This window comes from Rutilus rutilus, assembly GCF_951802725.1.
Source record: "Rutilus rutilus genome assembly, chromosome: 1".
Taxonomy (NCBI): domain Eukaryota; kingdom Metazoa; phylum Chordata; class Actinopteri; order Cypriniformes; family Leuciscidae; genus Rutilus; species Rutilus rutilus.
This window is the reverse complement of record NC_140209.1, coordinates 66,828,786-66,847,613: the sequence shown is the minus strand read 5'-3', so window position 1 is coordinate 66,847,613 and position 18,828 is coordinate 66,828,786. Positions and strand designations below refer to the sequence as shown.

Genomic DNA, 18,828 nt, shown 5'->3' with positions numbered 1-18,828 from the left:
AGGTTAGGGTTTGTGAAAAAGAAACGTCCCATACAGAAGACACATATATTGAAATATATTAATAATAAATATATTTTCGTATATTTAAATGTATTAAATCTAAATAGATTAAAATATATGTTATATTTATATGTAAATATATTTTGAAATATATATTAAAAATATATTTAAATATTTGATTTTGGCCCCTTTTTAATATTTTTCACATATATTAAATATGTGTAAATATATTTTGATTGGAAATATTTACATATATTTCTTTATTTTATATGTAAATACATTTAGATATCAATCTATGTAAATATATTCATTTGCAAAATATGTACATATATTAATTTCTAATATATGTTAACATATTAGATTTCTTTATATGTAAATATATTTTAATTGGAAATATTTACATATATTAATTTCCGTTATATGTAAATATATTAATTTGCAATATATGTGCATATATTAATTTCTAATATATGTTAACATATTAGATTTCTTTATATGTAAATATATTGTAATTGGAAATATTTACATATATTAATTTCCATTATATGTAAATATATTAATTTGCAATATATGTGCATATATTAATTTCTAATATTTGTTAACATATTAGATTTCTTTATATGTAAATGTATTTTATTGGAAATATTTACATATATTAATTTCCTTTGTATGTAAATACATTTAGATGCTTATCTATGTAAATATATTAATTTGCAATATATGTCCATATATTAACGTCTAATATTTGTTAACATTAGATTTCTGTATACTGTATGTAAATCTATTCTGAAACATACTCAAATATTCAGTGCTCCTTTTAGTATACTTCATATATATGTAAATAAACCTAAACATGTTTTCATATAATATATTCACATTTACTCCCACTTGATGCAAATAGTCTCCATATATGTAAATATTTACATTGCATTCAGGAACACACTACTACACAAAATTATGTTTTTATTGATGCTGACAAACAGGGTAAAGTAAGTACATATACAGTGCTATGCATAAGTTTAGACACCCATACTAAAGTTGACTAAAAAGAGGAATAAAAAATCATCTTTTGGAAACTGAACTTAATGCCTTAATTTAAAAAATTAGGAAAAATCCAACCTTTAAGGACACCAATTTTCTTTGTGAATGAATAATGTATCGTAAATAAATAAATGTTCTTCCTTAAAATACAGGGTGCATAAGTTTGGACACCCCTATGTTAAATTCCCATAGAGGCAGGCTGATTTTTATTTTTAAAGGCCAGTTACTTCATGGATCCAGGATACTATGCATCCTGATAAAGTTCCCTTGGCCTTTGGAATTAAAATAGCCCCACATCATCACATAGCCTTCACCATACCTAGAGATTGGCATGGTTTTATTTCAGTTAGCCTAATAGCTAGTTTGATTTGCATTGAGAGATGATCTTATGGAAAGTACCCCATGCCAATCTCTAGGTATGGTGAAGGCTATGTGATGATGTGGGGCTATTTTAATTCCAAAGACCAAGGGAACTTTATCAGGATGCATAGTATCCTAAAAAAATAAAAAATAAAAAACTTAAAAATAAAAATCTGCCTGCCTCTATGGGAATTTAACATAGGGGTGTCCAAACTTATGCACCCTGTATTTTAAGGAAGAACATTTATTTATATACGATACATTATTCATTCACAAAGAAAATTGGTGTCCTTAAAGGTTGGATTTTTCCTAATTTTTTAAATTAAGGCATTAAGTTCAATTTCCAAAAGATGATTTTTTATTCCTCTTTTTAGTCAACTTTAGCATGGGTGTCTAAACTTATGCATAGCACTGTAATATTAACTGCACTTAAAACATCAATCATGAATTGATTCAAACATGAATCAAGCTAAATAAAGCCTGTGGTAAACAACTTGAGGATACTTTGAGTTATGTTCTACAACCTAAATTGCACACAACTATACTGAAAACACGAATTTAGTTGAAGTTATGTTAACTTTTGAAATCATAAGTTTTTAATAAGTATCTAGATGTTTGGGTGTGAATGTGTGCAGTGTACGTTGTAGAACAAAACATTTATAATAAAAAAAAGTTATTATAAAACTGTTTCTTTCTTCTTGTTTTGGAACCTCAGTTCTGCCAACTTGGAATTAATGGCCTGGCCCAACTGTCCAACAGTTGCCTTTTCGTGACGTTTTATGACAGCATCTGCAAAACAATACAAGATGTCAGTGGTTATGGTTAAAGGGTTAGTTTACCTACAAATGCAAATTCTGTCATTATTTAGTCATCCTCATGTCATTCCAAATCTGTAAGACATTCCGTTTACACAAATCAAGATCTTTTTAAAGAAATCTGAGAGCTATCTCTCCCTCCATTGACATTCTACGCAACTACCACTTTCAAGCACCAGAAAGTTAGTAAAGACAAGTCGAGTATTTTGTTTGTGAAAAAAAAAAAATGATTACCACTTTATTTACAAAATATTCATCTCCACTAGAGCAGCAAGGGCAGACGTTGTGTGAACGTGCGTTTGTTATGAGGTTGAAGGATGAACCCAATAGCAGACAGTTTGCAGGACACACTAGGTTTATTATATACAAATAAAAGGGAAAACAAAACCCACGAGGGGGCAAAACAAGACTAGACAGGACAACGTGTGACTAAACTGGACTATGACTTTGACAATTAACTAGACAATAAACAAACAGCAAATACAAGATCAGAACTACACTAGACAATCCACTTGACAGGAATACTCACAGAGTGATCACACAATGTTTGACAATGTTTGACAAAGTTTGACATTGAATGACAATGAAGCGACACAAGACAGCAGACATGAGGGGATTAAATAGGGAACAAATAATGAGGGCAACAGGTGATAATGGGGAAACAATAATGACTAAACAAGGATAACAAGGAGAGCGGGGCTAGATGATGAGACAACACAAGCACATGGCCCAGAAAAAGGAAATGTGTGTCCACATAAAACATGGGTCTGTCATGATCCTGCCTCAAGAATTAAAGAACCTCAAGGACTAGATGGCAGGATCATGACAGCGTTGGAGATTATATGTAAATAAAGTGCCAAATTATGTTTTTATCACAAAGCACTGATGTCTTTACTACCTTTTTGGGGCTTGAAGGTGAGTAATTAATGACAGAACAGGGTTTCAGCAGGTATCTTCAAATTAAATCTAATGCTTTTTAATGCCATTTTTGACATTTTTGACCAAATCAAGCTCAAATGGAGTTACAAGTTTTTCCACCAGTCAGAGATATGTGTTTTGTTGGTCATCAGAAATGGTTTAAACATGATGCGAGTTCTGCCATCTCTGTCAGTGAAGTCCATTCTAAAACGTGTCTGAAAATAAACTGTACTCAGCGAATATTAGCCACACTTTCATGAGAGATGTCTTTATAAAGCTTGGAATGTCTACTTTTAAATTAAGTAATTCATATCAAAAACAAATATTCTCATTTTATGTAATCCGTTTGAAACCATGGAGATGTACAGTTTTTTCGTTCTCCTTTCATCTCTAATGAGCTGAGGCCGCCATACCCCAGGTGCTATTCACATGGTAAATAGTTTAGGTGATCTATATGCATCACACATGCCCCTGATCAATGATACAAAAACACGAAGTTCCTTCATCAGATTCACTGATAGTTCATCGCGTTTTGAGTATGGCACGCTACTCCGGTAAAGAGGCCCTTCAGAGGATTCTGGACAGCGAGGAAGAATTCACCTTTTCCTCAGAGCAAGATTGAAACTCAAGATGACGAACAGTTGTATTTTGAAGAGAGTTGATCCTGCCAAGGATACGGAGTAAGTTGTTTGGTGTTATATAATTCTTCTTCTGATAATATAGTTCTTGTATAAATTTCAGACTATATTGTGCCTAGTTTTGGCTAGCTTTTGACATCTTATGGGAAATATTGCCTAACAGTGTCCCTTACTTTCTTGTAAACTATGCTCAGGTGTAAACATTTGTAATGTGATAAGTTACTAAACATATTAATATACACAATATATTTAGCTCAGTTTTGTTTAGCTTCTGACACTGATTATCATGTTAAAATACTGCCTTATGCCTAATTTAGCTTTGCGGATATCTATGTAAATATAACCTATGTGATTTGGTCCAAATATATTTTAGCTTCAGTTAAAATGTGATACTGTTTAAATACTAGACAATATATTTTTATGTATAAAATGTTAGATTTTGGTTAGCCTATGGCCCAGCTTATCATGGTAAAATACTGCCTTATGCACAGAAGTTTGTGAATACAGGTGTACATGTTTGAAATGCTCTAAATGCGTGCGGTCTATAGCCTATGGCCCATCAACAGATACTCGCGGTGACGCGGTCTATGGCCCATCAATAGTTATTTCTCTGTCCTATGGCCCATCAACAGATATATACATACATTATGCGTCCATAACCATTAATCAGTTTATTTTGGACAATGCGTGTTTTTTTTTTTTTTTTAGGAATGTGGCTGCATCAAGCTCTCCTTCTCCAGCACCTCGCAGAGGGGAACGCAGGTGTCGTTCAGTTCTCAGTGTGATCAAGAATCATACTGAGTAAACAGACGTTATATTTTACTGATGAAATGCAATTGTTTACATCGTCATAATACAAAAGTACATGTTCTTGTATGAAATTACAACAACTGTTGTCTTTTTTAATCCATGGCCATTAGTGATTGATAATGATAATAATACCTACAGTTTATTTGATGTGTTTTTGATGTGTATGTGTTATGAGCATGCTCAAGTGTTTTGTTTTTTGTTTGTTTTTACAGATGTGACAATGAACATTTCCAAGCACCTGTTCCGAAGAAAACAAAGATAAACAAGCAACAGGCAGTTGACATGGTTCCACAAACTCTGAGATTCATGCCCGCACGGACCGCAACTGAGTTGTCAACTCTGTGCCAAAACACCAATGCTCAGTTAATTAAAATTAAGTTTAAAATAGCCTAACTGTTTGACTATTTGAATATAGTGTAACATTTTTAAATTTACTTATTTCCTGTGATCAAAGCTGAATTTGCATCATTACTTCAGTCTTGAGTGTCACATGATCCTTCAGTAATCATTAGTGCAGCACAATTAATCATATCGCAATCGCGATGTCAAGGCTATGTGATTATGTACAAAATGCTGAGATTATGGAATAAATACATTTGGGCTGTCAATGTTAACACGTTAAATTGATTAAATATTGATAAAATAATTAACGCATCAACACAGCATCCGTTCATTTTTGTCATCCTTTGGCTAGTGTTACTTTATATCAGGGGTTCCCAAACTTTTCCATGACAAGGCCCCCCAAATACCAAGGCCAAGGCCACTAGGTTCTGGCCAAACCTATAAAACTATATAGTTTTACCCAAACTGAATAATTAAGACAAGTTTAAATGGGTACATTTTCTAGAAATATTTTTGAGTCTTCATTTTCTTTTCTGACATCAAACACTTCTGTTAAAACTTAACACACTAGACATGCAAATTATGTGCAGTTTAGGCAGTTTTTGTGTGCTTTCATTTTAATTGAGCGTGAGCTGCACAGCAAAAATAGACTCAGCGCCGAAACCGCTTCACTGCTGCTCACACGACGCTCCTGCTCGCAGTGTAAATGCACTCATTGATTAACATGGATGCTGAAAAAATATGCACCGTTCACGCTTGCGGTGTGAAACGGCTGTAATTCACAAGGTTTCCTACATGTGTGTTCCGTGTGCACGTGTGATGCTGATGTTGCGCGATGTTAATCATGCGGCGCCACATTGCATTTCACCCCTTTCAATCCGATCGAAATTTCATTCGTATCAAGCTCAATCGGACCGATTAAGGTGTTTACATGAAGGTTTGAGCAGCATGAACCTGCTTAAGTTTTATCGATTAAATGAATTATCATCAATTAATCGATTAATCGTTAACATCCCTAGTAACAACTTACATTGTGAGAAAAGTTGTCTATTTTGAATAAATGCTGTTCTTTTTAACTTTTTATTCATTAATGAATCCTGAAAAAAGTATCACAGGTTATAAAAGAAAATATTAAGAAGCACAACCATTTCCAACATTGAAAAATACCAAAGTATTTAGTAGAGTATCAAATCAGGATATTAGAATGATTTCTGAAGGATGTGACACTGAAGACTGGAGTAATGATGCTGAAAATTCAGCTTTGATCACAGGAATAAATTATATTTGAAAGTATATTAAAATATAAAATAACTAAATATACAGTACCAGTCAAAAGTTTGGAAACATGACTATTTTTAATGTTTTTGAAAGAAGTCTCTTATGCTCATCAAGCCTGCAGTTAAAAAACAACAAAACAACAAAAAAAAAACAGTAATATTATGAAATATTATTACAATTTAAAATAATGGTTTTCTTTTTTAATATACTTTAAAATGTAATTTATTTTTGTGATGCAAAGCTGAATTGTCATCAGCAAGTACTCCAGTCTTTGGTGTCTTATGATCCTTCAGAAATCATTCTAATATGATGATTTGATACTCAGTTATTATCAATGATGGAAACAGTTGTGCTGTTTAATATATTTTTTTGGAATACTTTTTTCAGGATTCATTGATGAGTAAAACGTTAACAGCATTTATTCAAAAAAACAGCATTTATTCAAAATAAAAACATTTCTAACAATATAAATCGTTACCATCACCTTTTATCAATTTAACGCATCCTTGTTGCATTAAAGTACTAATTTCTTTAAAAAATAGTTATTGTTCCCAAACTTTTGAACGGTAGTGTATATTGTTACAAAAGATTTCTATTCTAAATAAATACAGTTCTTTTTAACTTTTTACTCATCAAATAATCCTGAAAAAAGTATCTCAGGTTATAAAAAAAATATTAAGCAGCACAACTGTTTCCAACATTGATCATAAATCAGCATATTAGAATGATTTCTGAAGGATCATAAGACACCAAAGACTGGAGTACTTGCTGATGAAAATTCAGCTTTGCATCACAAAAATAAATTACATTTTATTAAAAAAGAGAACAAATATTTTAAATTGTAATAATATTTAATAATATTACTGTTGATGTATATTACTGTACTTGATGAGCATAAGAGACTTCTTTCAAAAACTTTTGACTGGTACTGTAAATTTAACCTATTACATTTTCCCCCCCGTTTTTAACCCCCGGTCGGAATGCAAAAAAATTCTCGGGGGAGGACAAAATATTTGCGAAAGAAAGCAAAAACCATGTAATTTTTCACTAATTTTTCCCGTCAAAATGTCTCTTTCAGGGCTGTTTATGACAGGCTCAAATACAGGAGGTTTCTATATTTGCAGTCTATGGTTCAGTCATACGTTTAAACAGACCAATTAATAAACTTACTCATAATTGCCTTGACCTTCCCTGGATCCAGGCCATCTCTTGCCTCTTCACCGCATGCGGTCTTGGATTTTCCACCTAAATACCGGAAACAGTGATACTTGTAGGAAGAAACATTTAAAGTATAATGGTATATTACTATTAGTACTTGTAAATGTACCTCTAAGGTTGCTTCGGAGAAGAGTCTCCATGTCAAAAACACTACAGAGGAGACACCTTACCATAGAAGTGGACGTATTGGCATGATGCTGCCCTCCATGCACTTCTGGACACAAACACTTCTGATCCAGGATAGATTTCAACCTAAGGATACAACAACAAAAATGACCAGATAACGTTTTATTTTATCTTTGTTATTAAAAATAAGAAGTAGTGATGGGCATTTTTCAAAAATATTGCATTCGAATATTCAGGCTCATAAAAATCAAATGGTGTTTGGTGTCATAACCTTATTTTTTTTTATAATACAATAAAGATGCACAATTCTGGATAAATTGAGAATCACAATTTTGTTTTATGAAAATTATTAAATCGAACCAAAAATTGAAATCTTGCTAATCGGAATCAAATTCAATCTGGACATCTGTATCGATCCCCAGCACTAGTGTGTGTCTGTATATTGTAAAAACACTCACTGGGGTTAGGCTTATTCTTAAAGGAGTGATCACCTACAATCTTCACTTTTCCACGAGAATCAATGTATGTTATGATTGCCTAACGATTATACACTGGCCGGGAAGCCGATATTTAAAAGTGAAGCGTTTGTTTACCTCAGGGTTTGTAAAATAGCCCACGTGCACGCGCACTCAAATACGAGATTTTGATTTCTTCTCTGTCTTGACGTCACGACGGGGGAGGATATGCCATATATGGACAGCGCAGCAGGAAGCTCGCCCTTACCCTCTCCCCTCTCCCCCTCATATTCAGTCGCGAAAGATGCAGAAACGAAGTGCACACGTGAGTTGCTCTGTGGTTGACTGCCAGAATCAACATGTAAATGTGTTTTCTCTACCAAGAACGGACCTAGCTATCAGGGACCAGTGGATTAAATTAATTTTTAATGACGCGGTTCCTTCAACCCTTCCCACTGGCTTATCGTTACGTGTTTGTGCTAAACATTGTACGCCGAAATCCTTCACAAATTTGTGGCAATATCAGGCGAAGTTGGCATCGAAGCTCGGGAAAAGCGCCATTCCAACAAAATTGCCTGCAATTGAAACGGTGAGACTGTGTTTTTATTGCTCTACTGTGTGTAACAAACAGCATCTAGGTGGGTTTTCGCCTCCCAGCCGGCATTTCAACGTTGATTCAACGTTGAATCAACGTCAGGGACCAAGGTTGAATCAACGTTGGATTATGATTCGATTTTGCAAAACGATTCAACGTTGAAATCGTGACGTTGTTTCACCGTTGATTTCGTGACGTTGTTTCACCGTTGATTTCGTGACGTTGTTTCACCGTTGATTTCGTGACGTTGTTTCACCGTTGATTTCGTGACGTTGTTTCACCGTTGATTTCGTGACGTTGTTTCACCGTTGATTTCGTGACGTTGTTTCACCGTTGATTCCGTGACGTTGTTTCACCGTCTTGCAGCAACGTGAGGTTGAATTGATTTTGCAAAACGAAACAACGTTGAAAATACAACCTTCTATCTTATTTTTCAACATTGAATAAACTATAGATTGAGTTTCCTGTTCACTGTACTCTCTGAAGACATTACATTTGTACAGAAAATCAAAGCAACTGTAATTATGTAACTTGCTATGCATAATTTGCAATACTACCCTAGACACAGTGGCATCTAATGGGAAAATTTGATTCAAAGTCAGAAGTTTAAACTGTGTACAGATCTGTAGTGCAGGTGTGAGATGTTACAAATTGTTGTGAGATGTTACACATTGTATAGGATAAAAAAATTGGCACTATGCCGCAATTAAAAATAAAAACACAGTTTTGTTAAAATACATATATTTATATATGCTTTTTTTTATTTAGTTAAGTCTTGTTCAACAACAGCAAAAATTGAATTATACATTTCATTCTAGAAGCATCATTAAACCTTTAAAAAATGTGGTCTATAAAAAGGTTCTAACAGAACTACAAGCCAGAATAATAATAATAAACTTATTTCATTAAGTGACATTGTTCAACAGATCTTTAAAAGCAGGTCTTTAAAAAAGGTCTTACAGTACAAGCCAGAATACTAATAATGTAATGTGCCGGAGAAAGCAGGCGGAAGCGAGGATCTAAACGCAAGCTTTAAATGAAATAACACATAGAACAAATAATAAAGAACTTCAGGGATAAAGAAACAAAACCACGAGAATGACAAGACTAGAAGCAACCCTTACATGTACAACAACTGACAAAGTAACAAGTGAAACACAAGGGCTATAAATACACAGGGACCAACAAGCTAAACAAGATAACAAGGGGGTGTGGCTAATTAGAAACACCTGGGGATACTAATAAACTAGAAAAACTACAAAGGACTACAAAACATGACACAGAACAGGAAATAACTAAAGTCCACACAAGACGAGGGAAACACAAGACAGGAATCATTACAAATAAACTATTATTTTATCAATTGAGTCTTCATGGAAGAGTCCTCTTACGGCCACCACCACCCATCCTCTCTGGTGCATATTTCAAGTATTTTGACATGGTCTCCAATATTTGTGTACGTGTTGTGTTGTATGCGTTGATGACAGCGTCTAAAGAGAGAAAAAAAAAAGTTTGGATCAACATAACTCCTGTATATTTCAGCCCATGAAACATCCTGTGTTTTACCTTTTCACAAAGATAGAATAGAATCACATGTAGGTGCATGTTAAGAAATATTTGCAAACATTCTTGATGTGTGAAGCCAGAAAACACTTTGTTGGGGCTGCTAACTTTTGACTATTGGAAGTAAAAGAGGCACAAACAATTAAGTCTGCCATTAATTTGTTACGTGATCGATAAGAATTATAATTTGTAAATACTTGTTGAAGTGTAATTACATTTGAATAAGCACAACCAAAATGATCACACACACACAAAAAACCCCACAAATGCCCTTATGAGTTGTTCTGTACCAGTTTTCTTTTTTTACTTACCACAGATGATCTGGCATAGCAGAGACTGAGAAAATGGCAGCTTCCCAAATTTCCCCTTTAAATTAATCTGAGACATCAAGGCATTTGAGAGAGTTCTAAAAAACAAACATGCATGTATAGAAATACTAATTTATAAAAGGTATCTTTTCCATGTTAAATACATGACAATACATTTGCAACGTTTTTTTTTTTTTTTTTTGCATAGAGCAGAGACATTGCAACGACAGCAAGAAACTACAGCTTTAATGTGTGGCGTAATTATTAATTTTAAATAAATGCAGCAATGTGTGGCATAAATGGTACTTACGCAGACATTGATTTTTTCACCATGTCTACCTCATCAACACCTCCCAGTCTTTTCAAATATGCTTGCTGTAAAAGAGTAAAACAGAAAAACAAAAAAAAATTACTTGTCTGTAAGATGAACTTTACAATAGAAATCTGACGAAATAAAAAGGTCTAACCCTTCACCCCAGGTTATCATAATTTCTAACTAGGGGTGTAAGTTGGACAGTTCATCACGATACGATATCGATTCTCTCAGCCAGCAATACGATATTTGTCGATCCTTAAGAAATTCTGTGATACAATTCAGGGATATATTGATAGATTTATCGATATTTAGATATTATGTGCCAAGTTTACACTCACAAATGTAACAAAAAATATATAACATATTTTTTTGTTTGTGCATTTGAAGTAATATCAAACTGCAGCTGGGTTGTTTTGATTAAGTAATAAGAATCCAAAAACATACGTAACTTGCCAAATAAAAGTTAATTGAAAGTATGTTTAATAACTAATCCGAGATCATCCAAAATGTCCGCGATTCGGCTTTTGCTTTCTGCAGTCGCCATTCATTGTTCACATGCACACCTTTTGTTTCAATCTAACTGAATTCATTCCGATTGGTGAATCTGAATGTAGTGTTTACATGAACGCTAAACAAGTGATGGGTAAGTAATGTGTGTTAGTAATGTGTTTTAACATTGCTAAGAAAAGTCCCGCTCCTCAGTGAGAGATAGCTAACTGTTACAAGTCTCACAGCTGCCGCTCATCCGCACCGGCCTCGCACGTTCACCCGCGCCGCCAGTCTCGTCCTGCTCGCCACAGTAAACATAATGAATGGCGACTGTCGAACGCAAAAGCCGAATCCCTGACATTTTGGCCGATCGCAAAATCCCAGGCAGACTTGTCACGGAGACTCATTAGCTTAGCCTTGTTGTTTAACAGCGCTGTCTTACTGGTAGGCGTGGCCTCGTAGGGCAGTGAAGCAAGTGCATTCTGGGAGTTGTTGTCTTTCATCCCCATAAGCTAAAAATAAATTTTCTGGCTTTTCTCAGGCTAGAAGGCTCCAAATTCAAAAATAATTTCACATTTCTACTACATAAATGACCCATTTTAAACACACATTCATCTTTCCAGAGCTGAAGTATCCCTTTAATTAATTATCAATTAACATTTGGGAATAGTCACTTTGAGGCTAGAACTGTGATTGATTGCATATTTCATCTGAAACTTACCAAGGCTGCTCTTTCATTTTTGTCTTCCAAACGACTCTCCAGTTCTTGGAATTCGATCTTACTGTTGGCTTGCTTCAGATTAAATGTAGTCCCATCAGAGGTTCCGATAGCAATTTTTATTGAATCTCTAATGTCAATAAGCATTTGAAGCACTTTCCTCTGGAATTCTGGGATTTAGGGAAGTGAGAACATGAGTTAATAGGGTTGGGCAATAACTTCTATAGGTACTATGTGGTTTACAGCAGTTAACTTGTAAATACCCCTTACAGATCATGTACCCAAGCTTATTCTTCATAGTTTGACAAATTATTAACTTTAAAAAAAGAAACAAAAATTATACTGCCCAGCAATAACACAAATTACTATGAAAAGTCAACAAAACTAAAAGTAACTACTTACTTTCCTCTGATAGAGGAAAGTTTGATGCCTTCAATTTTGGAGTTGAGGTCTGTTGAAACACTTCAGAGAAAGCAGGCTCTGATCTTTCCCTGTCCTCATTGTTGTATGGCACACAATATCTTTTTCCCTCACTTGACAGTTCCGCACTCACGGACCTTACTCTCTTCTTGTTGGATTTAAGTGGTGGGTGACTGCTCGGATGCTGGCTCAGGCTTCTCTGTAAACCTCTTATTCTCTGGCTGTCACTTTTGAGGGGGACATCAATATACCAATGTTAAGTAGGTTGTGGTCTTAGAGTTGAAATGAAATTAAAGTTTAGACACTGCCTAACAAAACAATACTTAAAACCAAAGATTTATTCTTCTACATATCTATTATGGTATGAATCCATAATTATAAATTCAGGTAGGTTCAGTTGTCAATGGTATTTTTTTTAGTGGCAGACTCACCTCTTACTGCCATTTCTGCATTTATCACGGGAGGCTGATTTGGAGGGTCTCCTTTTGCTGTGTGACTGGGTGTCTATGGATCTATCTGACAGACTCCAGTTGCTGTGTGACTCTGAAGAAATACTCCTCCAGCTGTGTGAGAGGGACTCACTGGACCGATCTCTCCTGTGATTCTGTGAGAGGGATTTACTAGGGCCTCTTCTCTGGCCGTCTGAGAGGGACTCACTGGACTTATCTCTCCTGTGATTCTGTGAGAGGGATTTACTAGGGCCTCTTCTCTGGCCATCTGAGAAGGACTCACTGGACTGATCTCTCCTGTGATTCTGTGAGAGGGATTTACTAGGGCCTCTTCTCTGGCCGTCTGAGAGGGACTCACTGGACTTATCTCTCCTGTGATTCTGTGAGAGGGACTCACTGGACTGATCTCTCCTGTGATTCTGTGAGAGGGACTCACTGGACTGATCTCTCCTGTGATTCTGTGAGAGGGACTCACTGGACTGATCTCTCCTGTGATTCTGTGAGAGGGACTCTATGGGGCTTCTCTGGCCATGTGAGAGGGACTCAGAGGGATTACTTGGGCTGCATGTGGATGGTCTGCTTTGGTTTGGACAGATGCCAACAGTTTCTGCTAAAAAAGAATAGATGACAATAAAGACAAAATACTAAAAACCATGTACCGAGCCGATCTTAAGGATCAATATCAGGGCTGATCAAACTTTAACTGATCAGTATCAGCTATCCTAAGCCCAGGATACAGCTATCCCTTATTTTATATCAGCTATATTAAGTGACTCTGATCGGGGGCACAAAAAAAATTGGATTGGGACATCCCTACTAAACTTTTACTATGCACTTGGATTGGGACATCCCTACTAAACTTTTACTATGCACTTACTTTCATGGAACAAAATTTAAGTTTAGTGTTAAAATAAGACTAGATTTAGATTTAAGTTCAGCAGAAAAAAAAGGTTTAAACAAACACCAACCAGAATGCACATTCTTCTTTACTTTCTTGGGTACATCAGGAAGAAAGAGATCATCTACAAGGGAAAAGGATATATATACTAAATATCTCTGACCATAGGCTCCATTCAGTTCATATTTATATGCATCATTGGCAGGCATAAACAATTTATCAATTTCATGAGAAAATTGCTTCTTAAAACTTTGTCAGATACCTGTGTGCTCATGTATTTGGGGCCCAGCAACAGCCACCATTTCAAATCCATTTACATTAGTGTCAGGAAGGTCATCTGCAATAATTTACATTCAACATTTTGAGCTATTCAGTTAAAGGTTCAGTCTTATACAAAAGAAAAACAACTAAAATCAAAACTCTTCTCATTTATACCAGAAGGTACAACAAACGCCATGAAAGTTTTATGGAAATGATCAAAAATGCACTGGCTGGTAACTTAAAAATAAAATGCAGGCGGGGAAACAGGTAATAATAAACTACCAACCCATTTGATAGTCAGGATAGCTCTTCTTCTTTGACTTCCTCTTTTCGGGGATCTTTAACGGTTCTTCCTCTGGGCAGCTCAATTCAGCAGTGGTTGTTAAATCATAGTTTTCACATTCCTGTCTGTTATCTGAAAGACATTGTTTTGCACAGGTATAATGGAATTATTAATGTTGTTATTATTATTATTATTATTAATGTTGCACCTCTGATAACATCATGTAAACTAGGGCTGGGTATTCACCAAAAAAAAAAAAAAAAAAACTATACAGGGAGTCAAGTATGTACGCAGGGTTTCTACTATGAATGAAATTTAAGACCTATATCACAACAAAGTTTTTGACAGATTTTAAAACTTTTTTAGACTTTTTAAGACCCCGCGGAAACCCTGGTACGACATTAGGCTTGTATACAAACACTTAAAGAATGCCAAAGTGGTATTCATAATAAAATAGACAGAATCTGATACTTTTTGTTTCACATCAGAAGTAAAAAAGCCATTTACTGGATGGATACACGGTACTTTCGTTCATTCATCAACTGAAAACAGTATAGACTAAAGGCCATTGCACACTGAGTCCGAAATTTTCGTATGCGTTTTTTCGTGTTCGTCAGCCTTAAAATTCGTCACGCACAGAAACCTTGCACACTGAGTTCGATGCGTATTTATTAAACCTTTGCGGAAAAAAACGCAAAAAATACAAAATGGATTCGTCAAGCAGTGAGGATGAAAGTGAAAAAGAAAGAGGAAATATTGGGTCCTGAGATTGCGCCGAGAGGAGTTTCACCTCCTATCAAGGAGTTGCTAAATTATCCCGAGCGATTAAAAATTTACCTCAGAATGTCAGTGGAACAGTTTGAAGCTTTGCTAGCGATACTGGAGCCACATATTAAAAAGAAGACCACCAATTTCCGTGAACCAATCGATCCTGAACAGAGACTGGCATGTCTATGGACGGACACACACACACACACGCGGCCGGCAGAAGCGCTGGGCAGACAGAACAGCTGTATACAGGTTATATTTTATTCAGTGTCTTTGTAATCCGCATTTTGTTTTTCATACAGTAAGTTACTTGTGCTGCGAGACGAAGTGTATCAACTTGTCAGACGTCATTCTGGATTTTGTCGTTCGCTTGTACGGTGGCTCTGAATTGTCAAAAAACCTCTCAAAATACTGGCTGTGGATGCGAAAAACGCAGAAAATCGAACCCGATCCGAATTTTTTTATTACGGACGAAAGTTTCGTAGGCAGTGTGCAAGCGTGATTGACATAACATGAGGTCGATTTTTTTTTTTAACGTGCGAAAATTTCGGATGCGAATTTCAGACTCAGTGTGCAATGGCCTTAAAACGTTATCGGGATTTAAGAATTTATAGCCAACCAGTTCATATAAAAAGACAATAGATTATAAAATCGAGAAATTAATATTTTTCCCAGCCGTAATGTAAACAAAATAATTACATACCTGACTGAAATTTTACTTTGATAAGAGGAAACGTCATCCATATATCTTCAGGCTCTTTGCAGGTTTTCATGGCTTTTTTCACTCCCTGATCAGGCCAAAACACACAACCATTTTTAATCCAACATGATGGCACGACTCCCTCCATCTCCGCATTGCATTCTCTCCATACAGCTCTGGCCCACATTGTTCTTGTCTTCCACTATACATAGACAAACATAAAAACAATAACAGTTTAAAAGCTAAGACATTTTGTGACAATTGTGCAGATGGGTAAATGGAAGAGGATACTGGTGAAATGTTATTGCCATAACATTTAGTACAAAACAATAGTAGGATTGGGGTTACCCATTACAAATACAAAATTTGTCCAGTTTTTAAAACATGAATTTTAAGCAGAAACCACTTGTTTTCAGATATCCTCCCCTCTTATTTTGTAAAATCTTACATCAATTTTGCGAGAGAACCATTTTATACCTGTCTTTAGCACTGACCACTTAAATATGAATCACAATAGACCTTTCTCACAATAACCGGAAATACGTAATCGTTGTGGAAGCGGAGTTCCTGTCAAGCGTCAACACACCAGAAAAACATAAACGCGGGCAAGTTTAAAATGGATCAAAGAGTCTACACAACTTCATTAACGGATTTGCCAAATATTACATTTGCTGATGTGACGACTCGTAGAGGAAAACTCCATCACCAAAAAGAAAAAAAGAAATAAAGGGTAAAAAAATTTCCACACGGAATTTGTCCATAAATATCAAGGTAAGTAGAGAGCGAGGCTAACTGTTACTGAACTGTTAATTAAAATGACACATCATTAGCGTGTCAATAGCTCTTGCTAGTTGCTTGCGCCATTTGTTTATGTTGCTTTGACTGCGGAGGAAGTAGATTACCATGACGATTGCGTATTTCCGGTCACAAATACGGAAGTTGTGAGAAAGGTCTATACCAGGTGTAAACGGTGTCAATATTTTTACAGGTGTACACACATATTTAAAGTATGAACACCTTCACAGTGGAATATCTGTGTTTGAAATATGCTTTTTTGTTATAATACAACAACAAATTAGTGACACATCCCTTGAAACAGAACATTTATGTGAAAAAAAATTACCATGTCTTTAACACCTCTTGCACATCCTTGGACACAGTTCTTAATGCCTTTCACTTCCATGAAGCATTGGTATCAGAACAAATCCATTTCCATATGGAAGACAGACAGCTTTCTTTCTCAGGTCTTTCAGTTCAATGAGCTTTCGTTTTCCAGGTCTTCTTTCATCCCTTAGAAGCGCAATGTTTATAAGTTTGGAGTTGCATGGAGTGTCAAAAAAACTGTCTAAATGGTCAAGGTGGTATACCTCACACACACACACTTTATCCGTTCTCTTTTTCTTTACAAAGGCAAAACCATCTCCAACAAGAAAACAGGAGTCCTTCTTTTTGGTGGACACAAATGTCCGGTGCAGTGCTGGTGTAATGCATACTTTGGCATTATCCATTTCAGTTATCCTCTTGTAAAGTTGTGTAATGGGTTTTTTTGCATTCCTGACACTTCTCTTCAGTTTTTGCAGATGGTTCTCAAATGGAAAAGCACAAATCTCATTTAGTGAAGTTCCAAAATTCCTAACATCTTCTGCTAAGTGGGTAAGAGAGTGGACATTGTAAGAAGGAAAGATGGGACTGTAGAGCTTGGTAGATGCTTTATAAAAATACATCAGTAGTTCCTCAGCATAGGCAGTATATGCACTCCTAGTGTAGTCATTAGAGTCCAACAGTATGGACATGGCAACAGTCAGTGTCAAGAAGTGGTGGTAGAAGCTCTCAGGCAGCACTGCACGAAGAGCAACAGGTCCAGTGTACAGTAAGAACTGTCTGAGTTCCGTTGCTTTCCATCTGTCCAGAACAGCAAGAGACCGCGGCTGTCTGGCAAATTCCCTTGGCAATGTTCCATTGAGGGACTCAAGTTTGGAAGAAATTTCACCAATTTGTCTCTGAGAAAGTTTACACTCTCTTGGACCCTGTCTGAGGAAAGTCAGTAAGCGTCTAACCACCCCTAGGCAGACAAGATGCATGTAGTCTAAGACAAATGACTGTATGCATGGCAAGCCTACATCTACCAGGGGTGAGTGTCCACTTTGGTGAGAAGAGTAGAACTGCCTGTTGAATTCCTCTTCTGTTCTTGATGAAACGTTCTCTTGTGATTGGTGATTAAACACAACCCTGTGGTTCACATATTGTCCTTTAATAGTGCATCGCTCACAACTATTGTATCCAGTGTGTCCCTTTATACATTTCAAGAAGGCTCTTGCTGGAGCATCACAAATGAAAGCATTAACTTTCACATTTAAGGTTTCATCTTTGAATGCAATTCCATCTTGTTGGAGCCTAGTAAGCTCTTCAAGAAATTCTGACATGAAATCACTCACAGAATTGGGTTTTTCATTGCCACAAAATACAGCTACAATAAAAGGCTGAAACCTTTTGACACTGCAAAGGATTGGCCAAATCTGGACATTTGATGACTTGAACAATGGCAAACCGTCTATGTTAAAATTTAGGAGTACATGATTTTCTCTGGAGAAGTCATCTGGGTATTGTGTACATATTTTCAAAATTCCTGACTCAAGACCAAAATACAGATATTGACCACCACATAATTCCCGTTCTTCTACTTGGCGAGGAGTCCCTAAAAGTGTTCTTGCATCTTTAGGCAGCCGATGTCCATGTTTTCTTAACACAGAGAGGAGCTCATCAACAGATGTTCGTGTTGCTTTATTCTGAACAGCCCATTTAGCCAAATCACTCCTCAAATCACTTAATTCATCTGAGGAGGTGTCTGTTATAGTACCATGATCACTTTCACTGTAACTATCATTCGGCTGGCCATCATTATCATAAGCAAGATCATCGATGTCTGCAGCACTCTCTGCACCATTTTCTCTCTGAGACCCAGCAGCAAAAGAAGAATGATCCTCCTCTGAGTCACTGCTAGACAGCGCTATTGCGTGCAATTCAGCATTTTGCCTCCTCCATTTTTTATGGTACGCCAT

General features: G+C 35.9%; 1 protein-coding gene and 1 long non-coding RNA gene across 2 annotated transcripts; both read right to left on the bottom strand.

Moving 5' to 3' along the window:
• Window positions 1-1,771: 1,771 nt before the first annotated feature.
• Window positions 1,772-7,691, bottom strand: LOC311296506. Its single transcript, XR_014628607.1, has 3 exons — window positions 7,591-7,691; window positions 7,373-7,447; window positions 1,772-2,190 (listed from the first exon to the last, which is right to left on the bottom strand). It is a non-coding gene; the product is annotated as an uncharacterized lncRNA (long non-coding RNA).
• A 1,671-nt stretch (window positions 7,692-9,362) lies between these two features.
• Window positions 9,363-18,828, bottom strand: LOC311295610 (uncharacterized protein). Its single transcript, XM_084417076.1, has 11 exons — window positions 16,893-18,828; window positions 15,773-15,971; window positions 14,305-14,433; window positions 14,020-14,094; window positions 13,828-13,881; window positions 12,842-13,469; window positions 12,393-12,637; window positions 11,994-12,160; window positions 10,778-10,842; window positions 10,471-10,565; window positions 9,363-10,086 (listed from the first exon to the last, which is right to left on the bottom strand). The coding sequence occupies exons 1-11, from the start codon at window positions 16,950-16,952 to the stop codon at window positions 9,968-9,970; spliced, it is 1,836 nt and encodes a 611-aa protein (XP_084273202.1). The 5' UTR covers window positions 16,953-18,828; the 3' UTR covers window positions 9,363-9,967.

Coding starts and splice junctions, on each gene's coding strand:
- LOC311295610 (XM_084417076.1), bottom strand. CDS start 16,952: ATGGAAGTGAAAGGCATTAAGAACTGTGTCCAAGGATGTGCAAGAGGT. Junction 14,095..14,304: donor CTATCCTGACTATCAAATGG/GTTGGTAGTTTA, acceptor AAATTATTGCAG/ATGACCTTCCTGACACTAAT. Junction 12,638..12,841: donor TGCAGAAATGGCAGTAAGAG/GTGAGTCTGCCA, acceptor CCCCCTCAAAAG/TGACAGCCAGAGAATAAGAG.